At 41.9% G+C, this 19,219-nt stretch overlaps 1 protein-coding gene across 6 annotated transcripts in view; it reads left to right on the forward strand.

Annotated features, from left to right (window-relative positions):
• Nucleotides 1-19,219, forward strand: part of Ehmt1 (euchromatic histone lysine methyltransferase 1) — a 134,644-nt gene that overhangs the window by 57,820 nt on the left and 57,605 nt on the right. For 3 of the 6 annotated variants that reach the window (XM_021185967.3, XM_029469706.2, XM_029469690.2), the window contains exons 5-10: nt 3,276-3,433; nt 3,779-3,967; nt 9,040-9,117; nt 10,601-10,721; nt 14,272-14,409; nt 19,028-19,173. In XM_021185967.3, the coding sequence (XP_021041626.1) occupies nt 3,276-3,433; nt 3,779-3,967; nt 9,040-9,117; nt 10,601-10,721; nt 14,272-14,409; nt 19,028-19,173 (830 nt within the window). The remainder of the gene's footprint in view (nt 1-3,275; nt 3,434-3,778; nt 3,968-9,039; nt 9,118-10,600; nt 10,722-14,271; nt 14,410-19,027; nt 19,174-19,219) is intronic. The other 3 variants (XM_029469711.2, XM_021185975.3, XM_021185985.3) reach the window with 2 other exon arrangements.

Raw genomic sequence — 19,219 nt, forward strand, 5'->3', positions numbered from 1 at the left:
AGAGCTGTGGAGATGAATGTGAGGATGGTTGTTAAAACTCAGGAACATGTTTAGTATCAGTGAACTGTCCAGTGATGAGTAAGAGTCTGTGTTGGCTTGAGTTAGAATCCTTATGGATTTGAATCCTCGTGTCCTCAGGCTGTTTAAGAATGGTTATGAGGTGTGGCATTTATGGAGAGGTAATGTCATTGAGGGTGGCCTTTGAGGTTTCGAAAGCTCACACCAGGCCCAGTGTCTGTTTGTCTGTCTTTGTCTCTTTCATTAGTAAGGCCCCAATTAAATCCTTTCTTGTGGCGCACACCTTTAATCCCAGCACTCGGGAGGCAGAGGCAGGTGGATTTCTGAGTCTGAGGCCAGCCTGGTCTACAAAGTGAGTTCCAGGACAGCCAGGGCTATACAGAGAAACCCTGTCTCGAAAAAAACCACCACCACCACCAACAAAAAACCCCAAAACCAAATAAGTTGCCTAGGTCATGCTATCTCTGTTACAGTAATACTAAGTTTAACTAAGACATGTTTTATGCGATGCATTTCTTGAACCCAATCCCTAAAAAGAGAACTAATTCCAACCGTAAGTGGACATTATGGATTATTCCTATGCTGTAGTGGAACTTTCAGGGAGAAACTCCCCTGTACCATGTGGCCGGTCATTTTTGGAATTTTCAGATGGGAAGTTCTGTAAATGCACTTGGCTGTTTGGGCTCTGTGTGGGCTGGTGGGGGCCAAGCAAGGGAAAGGTGGGGTTAACTCAGTACTTTGTGGCTTGTTTCCAGGAATAAGGCCAGCTCTGGCATAAATCTCTTGAAGACTGTAACAGTGGCTTTTGTGGTCTTAGGGAGAGTTTTCTTGTGCACCTAGCTTCTCTTCCCCTCACTTCTTGTTAGCCCTGTCTACTTTCTGGAACCTGGAACAGCTTGCTTGCCTGCCTGCCTGCCTGCCTTCCTCCTCTTTCTCCTTTTCCTCTTAAAAAACCCAAAACTTTATCATCATGTATATGTGATGTGGATGTGCATGGCTTGCCACAGTGTGCATATTGAGGCTGAAGGAAAACTTTGAGGGGTTGATTTTCATCTTCACCTTTACCTGGGTTCTAGGTTTAAACACAGGTCATCAGGCTTCTAGAGAAGCACTTTACTTGTTGAGGCCTGTCCCCACCCCATACCTCCACCACACTGACTGCATTTAATACCTTTCTGTTAGCCTTCCCTGCTTGTGGTGTATCTTACAGTGTCCTGGAGATGCTGGCTAGTGTCATGAGTTCCTTTACTGCCTTAGTTACTTTTCTATTGCTATGATACAATACCATGACCAAGGCAACTTATAGCAGTTAGTTTATTTTGGGCTTACAGTTCCTATTATGACAGGGAGCATGGCCACAGGCAGAAATAACACTGGAGTAGCTGAGAACTCACATCTTGATCTACAAACAAGAGAGCACATACTGAGGATGATGCTGTGGAATGGCTCAGAGGTGTCTGAAAATTTTAAGACTTGCCCCCATTGACAGATCTCCTCCAACAAGGTCACTTCTTAATACTCAAATTGCTACTAATTAGGAGCCAAATATTCAAATGTATCAGTATGTATGGGGATATCTCAGTCAAACCACCACATTGCCATTCCTGTTTGAATGTTCTTGTGTACCAGACAGCATCCCTCAAGCCCTTCCTTCCTCCCCGCCCCCCCTTCCCTCCCGCCCCAACAGAGTTTCTCTGTGTAACTCTGGCTGTCCTGGAACTCACTCTGCAGACCTGGCTGGCCTTGAACTAAGAAATCCATCTGCCTCTGCCTCCCAAGTGCTGGGATTAAAGATGTGCGCCACCATGCCCGGCTCCTTGAGTCCTTTCTATATTGCCCGAGTTCATAATGATTTTCCTCTCCTGCTCCTTGCCAGTCTTGATCCCAGTCATCTGACTCTGGGTCTGGATCCTCCATCTGGGTACTGTGAAGGCCTCTGTTGGCACATGGCAGCAGCATTCACCCTTCCCCTCTTTATTTTCCTTCAGCCACCTATTTATAAATGCCTAGGTGGTTAATAGATCCTATCACAGTGCCCTGCTCTGTTACATTGATTATCATAGGTTACTGTAATGCGTTTAAAAAAAAGAAATTTCTGAGAAGATCAGACACTACTGAGAAGTGCTTATAGTTATCTCTTGCCCATGAGAGAGATTGGCTCCCTGTAGCCTTTTCTTAATATGGAGTCGTTGGATATGGAGATGGTGCTGCAAGCATTTTCACTCATTTTAGACGGTTCATACTTGTGCATGTTCTCCGTTCTTTTTTTTTCCCTTTGTTTTAGAATCAAAACATGTACTTTTACTCAGGCTTCCAGTAGGTTACTCTATGCTACATTGGTGATCTTTGACCTTAGAATTAAACAGTTAAAAAAACAAAACCAAAAACTACAGAGAATCTCCTTATGTAAAGAGTTCATCCTTGTGCTGTTTTGTTTAAAAAGGTCTAGGGTTTCCGAGAACCCCTCTCTGTTTTCTTGTTGCCACTTCTTGTTTAAACAATACTTTAAGCCCCCAGAGCCGACTGTTGTTTTGTTTTGGTTTTTTTTTTTTTTTTTTTTTAGTTTTTTTTATTTTTTAGAGACAGGGTTTCTCTGTATAGCCCTGGCTGTCCTGGAACTCACTCTGTAGACCAGGCTGGCCTCAAACTCAGAAATCCACCTGCCTCTGCCACCCAAGTGATGGGATTAAAGGCATGCACCACCACCGCCCAGCAGAGCCGACTGTTAAAGTAAGCTGCACAGTATTCAGGGAAAATCTTTCTGTTTAATGCTTCATTGGTTAGGAAAAGGTCCCAGAAAATGGATATACAGAGAAGCCACAGTGAGGTTTCTGTATTCTGGAAGGCTAGGTGGGTCCACTCCATAGTGAGTGGTCTTCCTTCTCAGTCTTCAGTCCTCCCTGGTGCAGGCATACTTCCTTCAGGCATAAGAAGAATGGAGGGGACTTTTCAAGGCAGACCTTCCTGTATTTAAGGCAGGTCTTAAGGCCTTGTTTCTGATGATTTCTGGTTTTCCTGGTCTTCTTTCAGCTTCCCCTTCAATTTGTCTCAAGTAAGGAATGCCCACTGTACTCTTGTGTTGGTGATGCCTATAGAAATGTGTCTTAAAAAAAAAAAAAAAAAAGAAATGTGTCTAAAGAGAGATGGTTTACTGATGATTTTTTGTAATACATTTTATAGCCTGTCTTTTACCTCTAAAAACATTTGAATGGTATTTCTTTTCCTTTTTTGTCCCCCTTTGACTTTTTTTTTTTTAGCTTGCTTGCCTTTTGTTTTAGCAGCTGCAGTATCTCGGAAGAAAAAACGAAGAATGGGAACCTATAGTTTAGTTCCCAAGAAAAAGACCAAAGTATTAAAACAGAGGACGGTGATTGAGATGTTTAAAAGCATAACCCATTCCACTGTGGGCGCCAAGGTAAGAGGGATGCAGGGATTGTTTGCCATATATTCTTGGAAGTGTATTCCTGGTTCCAAAGTTCCTGGCCAAAAGAACATTCTGTTGAGGTCATTACTAATTTAATGACCTTAATCACTATAAAAGGAACTGGAGTTCTTGAGCTCTTCTGCTATAGCATAGCCTCGTGTAGGTGGATTGCTGACACATGCTCCAGGGATCCTTCCTGCCGGCTTCTTCGGCTGGTAGTTGCCATTGCACCCCAGTACTGGCAGACCTTTCCATCTGTCAGTTCTTAGTGAGTCAGTCAAGTTTTCATGTGCTGGACAGCAGTACTCCTGAGAAGTGTGAACTGCTGTGTTCCAGGGTGAGAAAGCCTTAGATGATAGTGCCCTGCATGTAAATGGCGAGAGCTTGGAGATGGACTCAGAAGATGAAGACTCCGATGAGCTGGAGGATGATGAGGACCATGGAGCTGAGCAAGCTGCTGCATTTCCCACCGAGGACAGTAGGACTTCTAAAGAGAGCATGTCTGAGACTGACCGGGCTGCAAAGGTAGAAATCCACTTTCCCAGGTGGTGGCGCTAGTGAGCAAAACCACGAAGTCCACTGTAGCTTCTAAGATTCTGGGCATTCTTATGTGCTGCTGATTTTTTTTTTTCCTTTTTATTTAACATTTATAAAAAAATTAAGTAGCTGGGCATGGTGGCTCAGGAGGTAGAGGCAGGCAGAGCCCTGAGTTCAAGGCTAGCCTGGTCTATATAGTGAGTTTCATGCCTGCCAGAACTACATAGTAATACCCCATCTCCAAAACATGAAAAAGAAGAAAACAAATATCTGTCAGCCAGCAGAAGAATGAAGAAACAAAAGGTAGATCAAAAGCAAATGTAATTAGTGGAAAACAGAATAAGATGGCTAGAGTAAATCTCATTGAGTCAGTAGTGGTTTTGTTATGTAAACTATTTTTGAAGACTAAAGATAGAAAAAGCATTGTTGTGCATTCTGAGACAACATTCCCATAAAATCCCTAATAGTAGTCACATACAGCTGTGTGCTATAACAGTAATGGCCAGAAAAAATTGAATTGATTCCTAGGAATTCTTAACTTGACTTACTAAATTAACAAAGAAAAGCCAAAGAATGTATATACACATAGCCTCCCCGCCCCCATCGCTCCCTCCCCCTACCCCCTTCCCACTCTTTCCTCTCTGTGTAGCCCTGGCTGTCTAAGAACTAAGTCACTCTGTAGACCAGGCTGGCCTCAAACTCAGAGATATACCTGTCTCTTTCTCCCTAGTGCTGGGATTAAAAACATGCACCACGAATGTCTGGCTTCCAACTGGCATTTTCAATAATAAGTCAGACATGATGTCATGTACCTATAGTCTCAGATGCTTGGAGGATTGAAGCAATAGGATTAATGGAGCCTAAGACTTTGAGACTAGTCAGCATTGCATTCCGAGATCCCATCATATAATTAAATAGGCAATAAATGCCTCTTTCAACCGGGCAGTGGTGGCGCACTCCTTTAATTCCAGCACTTGGGAGGCCAGCCTCTACAAAGTGAGTTCCAGGACAGCCAAGGCTATACAAAGAAACCCTGTCTTGAGAAACCAAAACAAACCAAAACAAAAGGAAAAAAGAAATGCCTCCTTCTAAGTGCCAGCACTAAAATTGTGCTCAGTTTTTTGTTCTTACATGAGCAGAACTCACAGTGCATCCTTTTTGTTTATTTTCTTGTTGCTGTATGGCTTGTCTCACCCACTATGTTTAGACTGTTGTTCATTTTCATTCTTGTAGAATTCGGGTGGTCTGGGGATCTCTGAAACTGTTTAAAGAGATCTGTAAGACTGGAACTATCATCGTGTGCTCAGATGTCTGCTTCTTTTGTCCTTAGAGACATACTTGTGTTGCTGTCCTTGCATTGATGACTTAACTCTTCTTCTAATTTGAACATTCTCAACCTGAAACTACTGGAATAAATATCAGTAGGCAAATGAACAGCAGTGCTTCGTAGTTCTTCGTAATCCTTTAAGAGCGTATAGGGATCCTGAGGTGCTGTGCTTAAGTACCACCATGATACAGTGTCCCTTGATGGTGTTTTATCCCTATGTAGAGAGATGTCCATTACACTCTCTATGGCATTGTATCTAAGGCTGTTTGATGGGACAGTTCCACCAATAGCCTATGCATAAGTCATTCCCTGGTGCAAACTGGGAGCAGGTCACTGTGCCTGTTAATCCACAGACACTGCTATACTGGTGTGAAGAGGATTGCAGGCATTTATAGCTCTGCCACCCGCTTCTGCCCATCTTGCCCATTGTGCTGGTTTGCCAGTCTTGCCACTCTCCATTCAGAGAGTACATAGTGTTAGAACATTATAGTTTTAATGCACATTTTCCTGATTTCTACAAGATTGAAGATTTCTATGTTTGTTTTCCATTTGTATATTGTCTTAGTCACTGTTCTGTTGCTGTGAAGACATGCAATGATTCTGGCAACTCTTATTAAAGCAAGCATTTAATTGGGGCTTACTTATACTTTCAGAGGGGTTAGCCCACTATCATGTGGGGAGCATGGTGTCCCTGGTGCTGGAGAAGTAGCTTATCTGGATTCATATCTGGTAGAAGGGAGTCTGGGCCTAGTGTGGGCTTTTGAAATCTTAAAGCCCACCCCCGGTGACACACTTCCTCCAACAAGGCCACACCTCCTAATTCTTATAATCCTTTCAAATAGTGCTAATCTCCATTGACTAAGCATTCAAATCTATAAACCCGTGGGGGCCATTCTTATTCAAACCACCACAGATGGTCTCTTTTGTGAAGAACCTGATCAAGTATCAGCCATTTATCTAGTAGATATTAAGTTGCCTGCCTTTTCTCATTTTGTAGAAGGTCTTGGATTCTGAAATGATTCCTGTTTATGTAGTCAGCACAAGATCATCTTCTAGTGTGGGCTTGCCGAGTCCTAGTAAGATTGGATTGTCATCTAGTTGTGTGGATTAGAAGCTAAATTAGATACACTTGGGCACACTGGCTGTTTTAAGTGCCTTAACTGAAAAGCTGGAGGTGCTGTTGTTTCCTGCTGTTTTTATAAGGAGAGCAGCTTCCTCTGCCCACTGAGCACAGCTTTTAGCTGCACCACATTTGGTTCCTTACTTCTGGTTTATTCTTTGCCCACTAGTGCTCTTTTGTTGTTACTGTTTTTGTGTGTGTGTGTGTGTTTTGTTTGTTTGTTGTTGTTTTGTTTTTTGGCAAGGAGGGAGTGGTTGTGGTGAAAGGGTTTCTCTGTGGAGCCTTGGCTGTTCTGGAACTCCTTCTGTAGACCAGGCTGGTCTGGAGTTCATAGAGATCCTTCTGCCTCGGCCTCCTGTGTGCTAGGAATAGTTGTGTGCCACCACTGCCTGACAACCAACTAGTACTCTTTTCTCTCCCTTTCCCTTGGAATTTCAACTTATGTGTTTTCTTCCTTACATGTGCCATATGTGTAATTGTTAAGCAGTGTTTTAAAAGTGATCTATCCATTTCTGTATATCACCTTTTCTAATTGGTAGTTACATTGTTCAGTCACGTTTAAAATTAAACAAAACAACTGTCCAATGAATTAGAAGAAAACTTTAAATAAAACTCACAAAGTACCAGAGTCCTTCAATGAAGGTTATATTTAATGATGAAAATTGAAAGCATTTTGATCATCAGTCATAAAATGAGGGTCAGTTTGCTGCTTTTAGCTTTAACACAAGGAGAATAACATTGACTGTCTTGACTGATGCTATAAGAAAAAAGCCAGAAAGAAAATTTAATATTTAAAAGGAAAGGAGAGAACATAAAAATGCTCCTTAAAATCGTGGCAAACCCTAGAAAGTATTACAGCCATTGAGTCACACTTCCATGTGGTCATAGACATAGACATCTCCTTAAAATCCTGGCAAACCCTAGAAAGTATTACAGCCATTGAGTCACACTTCCATGTGATCATAGACATAGACATCTCCTTAAAATCCTGGCAAACCCTAGAAAGTATTACAGCCATTGAGTTACACTTCCATGTGATCATAGACATAGACATCTCCTTAAAATCTTGGCAAACCCTAGAAAGTATTACAGCCATTGAGTCACACTTCCATGTGGTCATAGACATAGACATCTCCTTAAAATCCTGGCAAACCCTAGAAAGTATTACAGCCATTGAGTCACACTTCCATGTGATCATAGACATAGACATCTCCTTAAAATCTTGGCAAACCCTAGAAAGTATTACAGCCATTGAGTTACACTTCCATGTGGTCAAGACATAGACATCTCTTGTTTCCATTTAAAATTGCAGTAAACACCAGCATGTTTATAAATGCTTAGGCATGTTTTTAAAATGTCAACTAGGAAATTAGTGTGGTGTGGTGGCACTTAATTTTAATCCCAGCACAGGGAGGCAGAGACTGGGTAATTCTTGGCATCTCCAGAGTACCTAAGATAGGTGACACATTCAACAATAATGTGGTGTAAGAGAACAGCAGAAATTTACTGAATTAGGTTAGCAAGGGACCTCTTATTTGTGCAAATAAAAACTGCATTGTTCTAGGTTTATCTCTAAGCTCAGAACAGTTCCATCAAAAGTTAATGAGAACTTTCTGTAGAGCTTCAAATTCTGAAGTTAATGGACTAGTGAGATGAAGAACAGTTGTGGGAATCGTGTGAGGGAATGTAGGGGTCATTGTCAGGGTTGAGAATGAGCAAGACAAGAGATATAAATAGGGTGTCCAGTGAGTTATCATGGAGAGGGGTACCATTTGACTCAGGAGTGCCGCATCTGTTCTCGTCTGCCTTTATGTTGGCTTGTTTGGAGTGCAGCTTGACTATGAGCCCTACAGGTTCTGTTGAGCTGGGAATATCAGAGAGACGTAGATTCTCTGGAGTAGATCCTACAGAGAGTCAGACTACAGCACATCAGAGACAACAGTACTGACTTGTAGCGAGTGGATCTGGGGCATGTGGACACTATATCTATTCACCGACACTGTAGATAGAAGTGATAAATACAGTAGAAAAACCAAGGTGTCTTTGCTATTCTGCTATAGAAAGGATCCCAAATCTTGTCTGTAATTAGAAAAGAATAAATTTATTGAAGTATATCCTGTAGGTTTAGCAATAGCCTCAGTGTAGCTGGAAGTGGTCAGGCAACATAGCAGTGATGGCTTCTGGGACTGGGCTGTTCTTGGGTGATGAGAGGTAGGTTTGCTTATGTATTTTATAGCTCTTTAGAATCTCTCTCTCTCTCTCTCTCTCTCTCTCTCTCTCTCTCTCTCTCTCTGTATTACTACTTTTTGAAGACATCTGACATGTCTTGCATGCATAGTAATCTGCAAGATGCAGTTAATTCATTTGAGTCATCTGAGTGAGTCCATTTGGGATAGAGTATCTTAGTAGGGAGTGTTAGCAGAAACTCTGGTATCTTGTTGTCTGCTTGGAAATTCCCTGGCCAGGGCCATCCAGACAGCTTGTTTCTGCCTTGGGGGCAGACAGTGAGGTCCCTTCCATGTATATCTGCAGTGTTTTTTAACATTTGCTTTGTATCCATCTGCTTTCTGCTATAAGATCTAATTGGTTTTTGTTTTTCTTTGGCTTGATCAGATGGATGGAGATTCAGAGGAGGAACAGGAGTCTCCCGACACAGGGGAGGATGAAGATGGTGGAGACGAGTCTGACCTGGTAACCTCACATTTTTCTTAGGTTTACATAATTCAGATCTGCAGCTGAGAGCACTGGTGGCACCTCTCCTGTATGCTGAGGGTCACAGGGTCTGGCCTGAAGGAAGAGTGGTGAAGGAGGTCGTGTAGAGTTGCAGCACAGGGGCAGGTAGAGCATCTGTGCTTACGTCCTTGTGAGATCATTAGCAGGCCAGGCTCTGAGGGAAGGAAAGGGGTAGGATACAGTTTGGTTTTTCATACCAGCAGTGTGTTGGGCTGCATTGCTGCTGAGAGAGGAACTGTTGGATTTGAGCTGTCTTTATCTGGCATGTAGAACCTGAGATTTGTAGGAGCTGGGTATCTTGGAAATAGGGAAATCGTTGGAATGGAGTCTTGGGAGTAGCCCTTGTGTGAATATTGAGTGGAGAAGACAAGAAGCTTGTTAGCTTGAGGAAGAAGTACTATGTGTGGGATAAAGTATTGATTGGATCAAGAACTGAAGAGGGTGCCAGTCTCCCCAGCTGTCAGGCTTCTTCGGTAAAGGAGAGGGGGACATACTCAGAGTCTTTGGGTTTAGTGAGGAAACATCTCCTGGGGTTCTGTAGCATGATCCAGACGGGAAAACTTGGGTCAAGGTTTTCACAAGTATTTCTGTGTGAAAACATAGGATAAAGTGAGGGGTTGGGGGTTCCTTGTAAGGAGGAACCCGGACAACAGAAACGTGTGTCCTCATCAATATTTTGCTGGGGTGACTGACATAGACCCACACACCCAACCCAGGACTTGGATGATTGCACATACTCGTCCAAGTATATTGAGATGGCTTGACATGCTCTGCCATGTGACTCAGTGTGTCAGCATAGAGTTCCCAGTGTCTGTATATGTCCTTGGGAAGTTGGGTTGAGAGACCCATGTGCTTTCTTCATGTGACCTCTTTCCAGCATCTCTTAGCACTAGAACTGGTGCTGTGGGACAGTTTGATTTGTGGTAGATGCCCTTTCTACACTTGCAACATAGATGAGATATACCATCTCTTCTGTTGCTATAAATTAATTATCCCTCTTTCTTGTTCTGCATGTAGTATGCACCTGTGTGATTCAAGGTCACATTGAACATTGTTCCTTCCTGAGTGAGATAAGTGGATATGTGGAGTGAAAAGTAACTTACATACTGAGCTTATTTATTTACTTAGTCCTGAGGAGAAATTTCCAATTTATTTTTTCCATTGTGCCAAACTCAAATTAAAGTAATGCAGTCTAAATTAAATTAGTTTCCTTGTCTTGTTGCCTCTAAAAGGACTGGGTTACTGGGTTACTGGCCTTACAGAGATGCTTAGGGACAGCATAGGCATCTTAGAATGTAGCCCAGAAACATGTGCAAAGGTGAAGTGGATCTTTTAGAGGAAGAATCAAGTATTTTATTTTAGAGACAAAAAACTTAGTTCTTTTTGCTCTTAGGAGCTCTCCCTGCTTTGCCTCTGACATGCTTGCCCTTTGGTCCTCCAGAGTTCTGAATCCAGTATCAAGAAGAAATTTCTCAAGAGGAGAGGGAAGACTGACAGCCCCTGGATCAAACCTGCTCGGAAAAGGAGGCGGAGAAGTAGAAAGAAGCCAAGCAGCATGCTTGGTGAGCACAGTGGAGCTGGGGTATATCGGCAGGAAGCTGGCTGGGGCTGGTTTGTGTGAAGCACTTCACTTGAAAAGAGGGTCTCCTATAAAATGCTGAAAATGACTTTTTTAGAGACACGTAAGTGATCCTCCGGTAGTTTGCTTTGTGACCAAACCTAGGTGATTCTGGCTTTATTACCGAGCAGGAAGCTAGCTTGGATAGTTTGTCCCCTGCACAGGAGTAGTGTCTTTTTTCCTGGGTAGGTATGTTCTATACCATGTGGAAGTAGGAAGTCTGTGGTTCCTGGCTGCCTCTCATCCCCAGGCCTTAGTAATGGTTTGTTAAGGTGAGTTCAGGAGGATTGGAGAGACAGAGTTAATGCCAAGTTCATGGTATAGCTCTGTTGAGTTGTTCCTGGCACACAGTGGAATGCTTACAAATCATAGTATGGAACTCTCTCAGCATTGTATCAGGATCACTCTGTACAAGTCCCTGCCCTGCTGCCTTGGAGAACCCTCCCTCATCCCCTGGAACCACCTTCCCGTTCCCAGGCAGCCCTTGATGCTCTGTGCGCCTGATAGGCTAGTAGTTACAGATTTTTGTGTGAGCGGAATCGCTCAGTATGAACACCTTTTGTTCTGCTCTGGCTCCTTTGAGGTAATCATTTGAGCACCTTCCTGTTGTATATGTCCACAGAAATTTGTTTTGTTCCCTTCTGAGAAGTGTACCGACTGCGTGGGATGCTGCTGCTTGTCAGTCATTTCTTGAGGGTGGACCCTGGTCTCCGCTAGGTTACTGCACAGGTGTTTCCCATCTCTGGCTTACCTAGCTCAGTCGTAGACAGTGTGCTCAGGTCTTTGGGAAACTACTAAACTCTTCTGAACTATGCGTCTCATTGGGCATCCCCTACACAGTACCTGGGCTGTGGATTCCTTCTATCCTTGCCAGTGCTTGTTGGGGTCTGTGTTTAAAGCTTCAGTGCTTCCAGTGGGTGTGCAGTGGTCCTCAGCAGCTTCACTGTGTTCTTTCCAGACTGATGGTAAGATGGAAGGAGCATCACACCTCGTGTGTGTTTTCTTTTCTGAAGTGTGCATTTGTGTCTTTCATCCCCTTCTCACTGAGTTGCAAGTGCTCTTTAAATGTTCTAGGTAGAATTTTAGTGAATGTTTTGTACCTAATCTGTGGATTGCGTCTCCATCGTCCTAATAGTATATTTAGACAAGAACAGCTGCTAAAATTTTTTAGTGAAGTCAAATTTATGAATTGTTCTCTTTTATGGTTCTTGCTTTTTTGCTCTAAGAAATCTTTGAGTAGACCAGGTGAGCAGTGTGAAGTCCACATTTTCTTCTCATGCTTTCAACATTTACACAGGTCCTTAGTGCACAGAGTCAGCATTTGCATGTGTGAGGAGACATGTGTTGGCTCCTTCTGTAGGGATGCAGTCCATCAGGGGATCAAAAAAAGCTCACTACTTTTTTTTTAAAAGATTTATTTAGTTTTATTTATGCGTATGAGTGTTTGCCTGTATATGTATATGCACACCATCTATCAGGAATTAGGGTAACAGATGAGTGAGCTGCTCTGTGAGGTAGCAGGTATTATTAACCACTGAGCTGTCTCTTCAGCCCCCAAATCAAATTCTGATTTTATTTACTTCTTTGGAATTTTTGTCATCAGTGGTGTGTAGGTGGTGCTTCTGAGTCTTCTAATCTGCTTCATTTCCTTGTTTGCTTATTATCTTCATGCTGCACAGACAGCTCTGCCCAGTTGTTTGTTTAGCTTCTTCTGACAGAAAAGAAGGTTTGTGGGCTAGATCCTAGAGACAGCCATGTGACACTGGAAGGACTATGTGGTCTTGTGGGGTTTGTCTGTACAGGGCTTGTGTGCCTTCCTTAGTACCTCACATGCCTGTTCGTTTATACTGCCATTTGTTCTCATCATTGGCTGCTCTTTGAGAGCAGAAAACCCATGAGGTTTTACTGTTGGCTTTGACAGATGTCTAGTACTAAAGGATACTTTGAAGGTAGAGATTGCATACTTAGATATTTATGGAAATAAGGAATTTTATTGTTTTATGTAAAATGTTTAAAATTTTAAGTCTATTTTTGTTTTTGAAATTTCTTGTCTAAGATCTTGGTACAGAATACAGTTTGAATTAAAATATATTGGTACCATACCTCTGTATTAATGATTCATTTATTTCTGGTCATTTACATAATATTACATACTGATATTTAGATTCAATGTTAGTATGTAACATAAACACACTTTTTAGGGTTCCACATGAAATTTCTTTATAATTGGAAATGGCATATTTCATATAGGTGTCTTGGGCCTTCTCTCGTCTCCAAGGATGAGAGGCTGCGTCAGTCTTGGTACCTACGCCATGATCTACAGAATTAGTTTTGGAATTAGGCTTGTTTGGCTCTATCCATCTTGACATGTTTAGATTTTATTGTGCTTTAGTGAGTAGTATGTGTAGTTCTATGGTTAGGCTGTTTCATCATCTTAGTGTTTCATCATCTTCAAACTTGCAAATTAAATTTTTCTGTTATATTTTAAGCTTTAAAACAATTTATAGAAATTTATCACTTTTTTTGAGATATGGTCTCACTATGCATCTATTCTTTGGAGAGCGAGTTGCCATCGCCTTCTCAAGTGTTGGGATTAAAGACATGTACTGCCAGGCTGGGCTCATTTATCACGTTTGTTTATTTTCTTGATTATTTTACCAGTTTTTATTTAGCACATCTGGATGTAAGTTGTATTAATTGGAGCTGAAGAGATGGCTGAGCACTGGATGCTCTTTTAAAGGACCAGAGTTTGTTTCTCAGTACCTGTATGTTGTCTCACAGCTGTCCATAACTTCAGTCCTAGGGGATCTGCTTCCCGCTTCTGACCTCAGACGTACAGATGTATGTGTGGGACGTATACATACATAAAGGCCAAACACTGAGAAGCATAAAATCATTAAATAAATCTCAAATTTTTTTAACTTGAAAAAAAAAGAATTTAATTTGTGGATGGTTGTTTTTTGGGTGGAGGTAGGGGAAATCTTACTCTGTAGCCCAGGGTAGCTTAGAATGCATTGCTAACCTCATGCTGGCCTTGTTCTTCTAAGTGCTATTAGAAACACAAGGCACAATACTGGTTTCTCTGATTTTTCTGGCTAGCCTCTTTCTTGTGAAACTGGGTATATACATGGGGAATTAATGTATGATAATAGAAACCAAAGTGGCCTAGGTAGTGTTATTTAAATTCATCAGAGTTCATTAGAATTAAAATTCTTTTTCTGAGAACTGGCCTCATTAGAATGTTTGTTGTTGTGTTTTATTTTAGGGGTTTTAAAGCAGAAGTATTTTTATTGTGTGGGTGTTTATTATATGTAGGTTAGAGGACAGCTTATAGGAGTAGATCTCTTTATAGTGTGGGTTCTATGGATTGAACTCAGGTTGTTGGATTTGGCTAAAAGCACTGTTACTTATAGAGCCATCTCTCCAGTCTTCCTGGAACCTTGTGAATATTGCTATTGGGCAGTTTTTCATGATAATGTGCATTCTGTGTATAGGTTCCGAGGCTTGTAAGTCATCTCCAGGAAGCATGGAGCAGGCAGCTCTGGGAGACAGCGCTGGCTATATGGAAGTTTCCCTGGATTCCCTGGATCTCCGTGTCAGAGGAATTCTGTCTTCCCAGACAGAAAATGAAGGTTGGTGTTGGAGTGTGACTACACCATCTTGCTTGCTTACTGGCCTAGCTCTCCGTGTTAGCCTGATGCCCCCTGGTGGATAATAATGGACAGTTTGACAAAGCACTCATTTTTTTAAAGGTGACTGAATAGATATGATGCAGATCATTAACTGCTCAGGTGGGAGACAAGAAGTGTGAGAGCCCTCTAAGAATGAAGCAGCGGAAGCCTTTTGCAATATTTGGGGTGCTAGTAATTGTGATTCACAGTGTGTTCCCAGTAGCAGACACACGTTGTATGTGCCACCCTTCTGGATGTAATGGGTTTACATTTTGTGCAGTGTGCCTGTAAGTGATCTCTGATTTTAGCTCTGGTTGGTTGTAGCTTGTCTTCTAGCTTCTCTTGAGCTGACCTTGTTCTTCTGTGTTTGCAGTGGAGTGCAGCCTCCAGTTGCCAGGTGCAGTAGTATCTGCCATTGTGCCTGGATCATTGTGGCTTGCTGTCCTTTTTTTTCCCTGCCTGCTCCGCTTCTTTTAAATCACTTAAAAACCTTTTAGCCATGAAAACTAACCAATTAATGATATCTAAAAATCTTTATGAAACAGAATGTTAAGGGGAAATTTAAGACTCCACAGCTTTTCACACTCTGTTCAGATTTCTAAATCATGGTTGTGTTTACAGTAGGGGTTTAATGATAAAGGACAGACACCACCCAGCTTTTAAGATTTTAAACACTTAGGAAACTGTGATTTGCTTTATTTAGTAAACCACATCTTTGCCTCTCACATGAATTTTGGGTTTGTTCAAAAAGTGATTTTTTTTTTTTTTTTGTTTCTGCTTTTTCTTTTATTCTCACAAGTAGAACACCAACCTTTTCAAATCTCATAAAGCCCCGTTGTAGGTAATTTGTACCTCCTAAGTTAAATAGAACTATGTTTTAAGTATTATAAACTTCTAGATTTGGATGATTAGAAATTTAATTGTAATCAGGGAATAATTTTTGTCAAATGCACCCTATTACTGTTTAGCAGAATCCTGCCTGTTGTAGGTGCATTAAGAAGAGATTGTGATGAGATTTGGGAAGCCCTTTTATGTAGAAATGTGCTGTTCCATCTCGGGTACAAGTGAAGGTCAAAGATAATACAAGAGTGGAAACATCTACAATGGGCGGATCCAGGTTCCTGAGACAGGCAGGCAGGCAGGCAGGTGGGGGTGAGGTGGGGTTGTAAAATTGTTCCCTTGGGTTCTATGGCATTTTATAGATTGACCTACCTATGATTGATCAACACTGACTCATCAATCAGTGATTCGTTTGTGTATAGCAGACATGCTTTTGACTTAGAGAATCAACATCTTGATGAAAAGCAGCTTTGCCTACTTGCTTTCATTTTTAAAGTATGGAACTGGGATACCTGAAGGTAGGTAGTGGGAGAGCAGGTATCTTGGGAATTTTCTGAGGCTGGTCAGTGCATTCAGATGGTCAATCCAGTTTTTGTTCAAGAGGGTCTAGGCTTGAGCTGAGGACCTAAGTGAATATTTGTGTTGAGGTTATAAATCATTGTTTGCTTTGTCTTTTCCCGCGATCTTTGCTTGTGAAGGTAATAGGCTAAGGACTTGAGTCTGGGTAAAGACAGTAGGTATGGACACTGGCAGTGTGGGTGATCAGGGAATCCCAAGCTCAGATGAGAATTAGTGTGTGTTTACTCCTTTCAAGGTAATGAGGGGTAGGAGAATGGAGGCAATAAATGAGGTGAACTAAAGTCTCATCCAATAGCCAACATTATTCAGAGCATCAGACAGTTTATACTCTGAGGGTTGAGAGGTGTCACATGAGTAAGTGTATAATCACAAGGGTAAGCCACACATGGCAGACAGGCCACTTGTAGCAGGTGAGCCACTCTCTCTGTAAAGACATATAAACAAATAACAATATTCATATGTAATGAATAATCTAAAGTAAACTCACTCCTCTCTCAACCTAAGTGGTGTATGAAGCACATTCTAAAAACAGTTCTGTGTTTTCTTGAGGCATGTCTGACAGTGTGCACACGTGGAGGTTGTGGCAGTTTCTTCTTTGGATGTCTCAGTCTCCTTCAACTGTAGAGACTGAGGCACACCCATGTCTATCTATGCAGATGTCTATGTTCTGACAGTGCTGCCCAGGAGTGTGCACTCTTCCTGTGTCCACTCAGCCTCCTCAGACACACGTGGTTGGTGTGGCGGTAGGATGTTTACTTGAGCACTTCTTTTTGTATTTGAATTTGTGTGTGTGTGTGTGTTTCTGTTTATATCAGGTTACTGAGCAGGAACTTCTCACAAGCCCATGTCATACTTTCGGTGATTCTAGTTTGAGTTTTACTTTAGATTTTCTGATCTTTTGCTGTGTGTGGGAAGTCAGGCAGCTAGATTTGTTTGGAATCAGTTCCCCCTTTCCATAGAAGTTTGTTGTCTTTGAGACAGAGTTTTATTTAGCCTAGCATGGCCTTGACTTCCCTGTGTTGTCAGATTGGCCTGGGATTTCTGATGTTTCTGCCTCTTATCTCCTGAGTGCTGAGATTATAGGCATGTACAATGACACCCATTGTCTTTAGTGCTGAGGCTCCAACACAGGACTTGTGCATGCTAGATAAACGTGCTGCCAACTGAGCTAACTTTCAGTTCTGCCCATCATTTTTTAGCCATTTGTGGGCACTAGATTGGCTAAGACCCATAACACATTATCGAGAGGCCAGAGGTAAACAGTGAATGGCTTCCTGGGGTAAAGGTGGATCGTAGGTTCAGCATGGCATTGCTAAAGACCAACTGAGGCATTGTGTGAAGGTAGTTCAAACCAGAAGCAGTTCAGGGTTCAGTGTGTGGGGGTGGGGTGGGACCATGGAAGGCTTGTGCTGAGCAAACTGGAAGTTGGGCAGAAAAATAGTTTGGTTACAGTTATTTGTCTGTTCTGTTGATGAGCCCCTTGGTAAATCACAAAGCTAGTTCTGGGTGGTTTGAAATTAACCCATCTCATTTTTCTATAATCCAGACATTCAGAAGAAATAGCTCAAATTAGTTTTTATCAAATGAGCTAGCTAGCTTGAGGTGCTCAGGGTTCTTTTGGTATGGTCTCAATGAGAGTTTCTGTAATATTCTTTAATTAAATTAATTACTTAATACTTGAGACAGGGTCCAGATATGCAAATGGATGCATTGGAACTTGATAAGTAGTTCAGGGTAGCCTAGAACTTAAAAAAGATTGTCCTGTGTCTGTCTCAAAATTAAAGGCCTGCACATCTTATAGGGTGAGAGTCCTAGTCTGTTTTTTAGGTGCGAATATTAGTTAATTATTTTTAGAGCTGCAGTACTGTTTCAAACACAATTCATCTTTTTTTTTTAAGGTTTATTTATTGTTATATGTAAGTACACTATAACTGTCTTCAGACACACCAGAAGAGGGCATCAGATTTCATTACAGATGGTTGTGAGCCACCCATGTGGTTGCTGGGAATTGAACTCAGGACCTTCGGAAGAGCAGTCAGTGCTCTTAACCACTGAGCCATCTCTCCAGCCCCACAATTCATCTTTTTTTTTTTTTTTTTTTTTTAAAGATTTATTTATTTATTATATGTAAGTACACTGTAGCTGTCTTCAGACACACCGGAAGAGGGAGTCAGATCTTGTTACAGATGGTTGTGAGCCACCATGTGGTTGCTGGGATTTGAACTAAGGACCTTTGGAAGAGCAGTCGGGTGCTCTTACCTGCTGAGCCATCTCACCAGCCCCACAATTCATCTTTTATCTCTGCTGTTTAACAAGAAAGAGGACATGGTCTGACTCAGTGTCTTTTGGAAGTAGCAGTCCTGGAAGCTACTAGTCAGATCTCTGAATCCTTTTTGCATGTTCTTTCTCTGAGGGGGTGAGTTTAGCTTTACAGTGTATAGGGTTTCCTTTAATCTTAAGGCTTTTGTTTTTCACTGTGGTATTAGGCACTATGTTATTGTGAACATTTTTGGTTGTCTGTCATCTATCATGTGTGTAGGCATGTGGGCCATGACATGCATGTGTGGAGGTTAAAAGACAACTTTTAGCTCTTCTTTTCTTTTACCGTATAGGTCCTGGGGATTGAACTTGGGTGCTTAGACTTGACCACAAGCACCCTTACTTGCCAAGACATCTCACTGGTCCCACTTTCCTTTGTTTTCCTTCTTTAGCCTATTATATGGATTCTTTGGCTAGTGAATAATGTTCTGGGTAACGATTAAACCATTATAAAGCCTTATACATGGAGGTTTTTTTTGTTTGTTTTTTTTTTAAATGGGTATAATTTAGAGCCAAATGAGGGAAATAATGTTCCAACATGTAGTGATTTGATTTAGGAATTGCTGATGAACTTGTAGCCTGTCCTATGACATGGACATGTAGATATAAATAAGTGAGGAGTTTTGGAAGATTTGGTAGCTGATATGTTTGTGGGTGAGATACAGTCTGTTGCCTCACTTCCCATGTAGGATGTTACAAGAGTATGGGACACTTGCCACTGAGCAGTGCTGATGTGTAATGTCAGTGTGTATAAGATCGCTGTAAAGACTGTAATTGATTGTTCTCTGGACAACCCTTTGTAGGTCAGGGTTGCTTGAGCTGATGTGTCTGTATGACTTAGGGCTGGCCAATGGTCCGGATGTGCTGGAGACGGACGGCCTCCAGGAAGTGCCTCTCTGCAGCTGCCGAATGGAAACCCCCAAGAGCCGCGAGATCAGCACCCTGGCCAACAACCAGTGCATGGCCACTGAGAGCGTGGATCACGAAGTAAGCATGTTCATTTTTCCTTAAAATGGCAACGAGAACTGTCATG

Source organism: Mus caroli, unplaced genomic scaffold (genome assembly GCF_978045245.1).
Source record: "Mus caroli unplaced genomic scaffold, Mus_caroli_1 scaffold_2, whole genome shotgun sequence".
Classification (NCBI taxonomy): domain Eukaryota; kingdom Metazoa; phylum Chordata; class Mammalia; order Rodentia; family Muridae; genus Mus; species Mus caroli.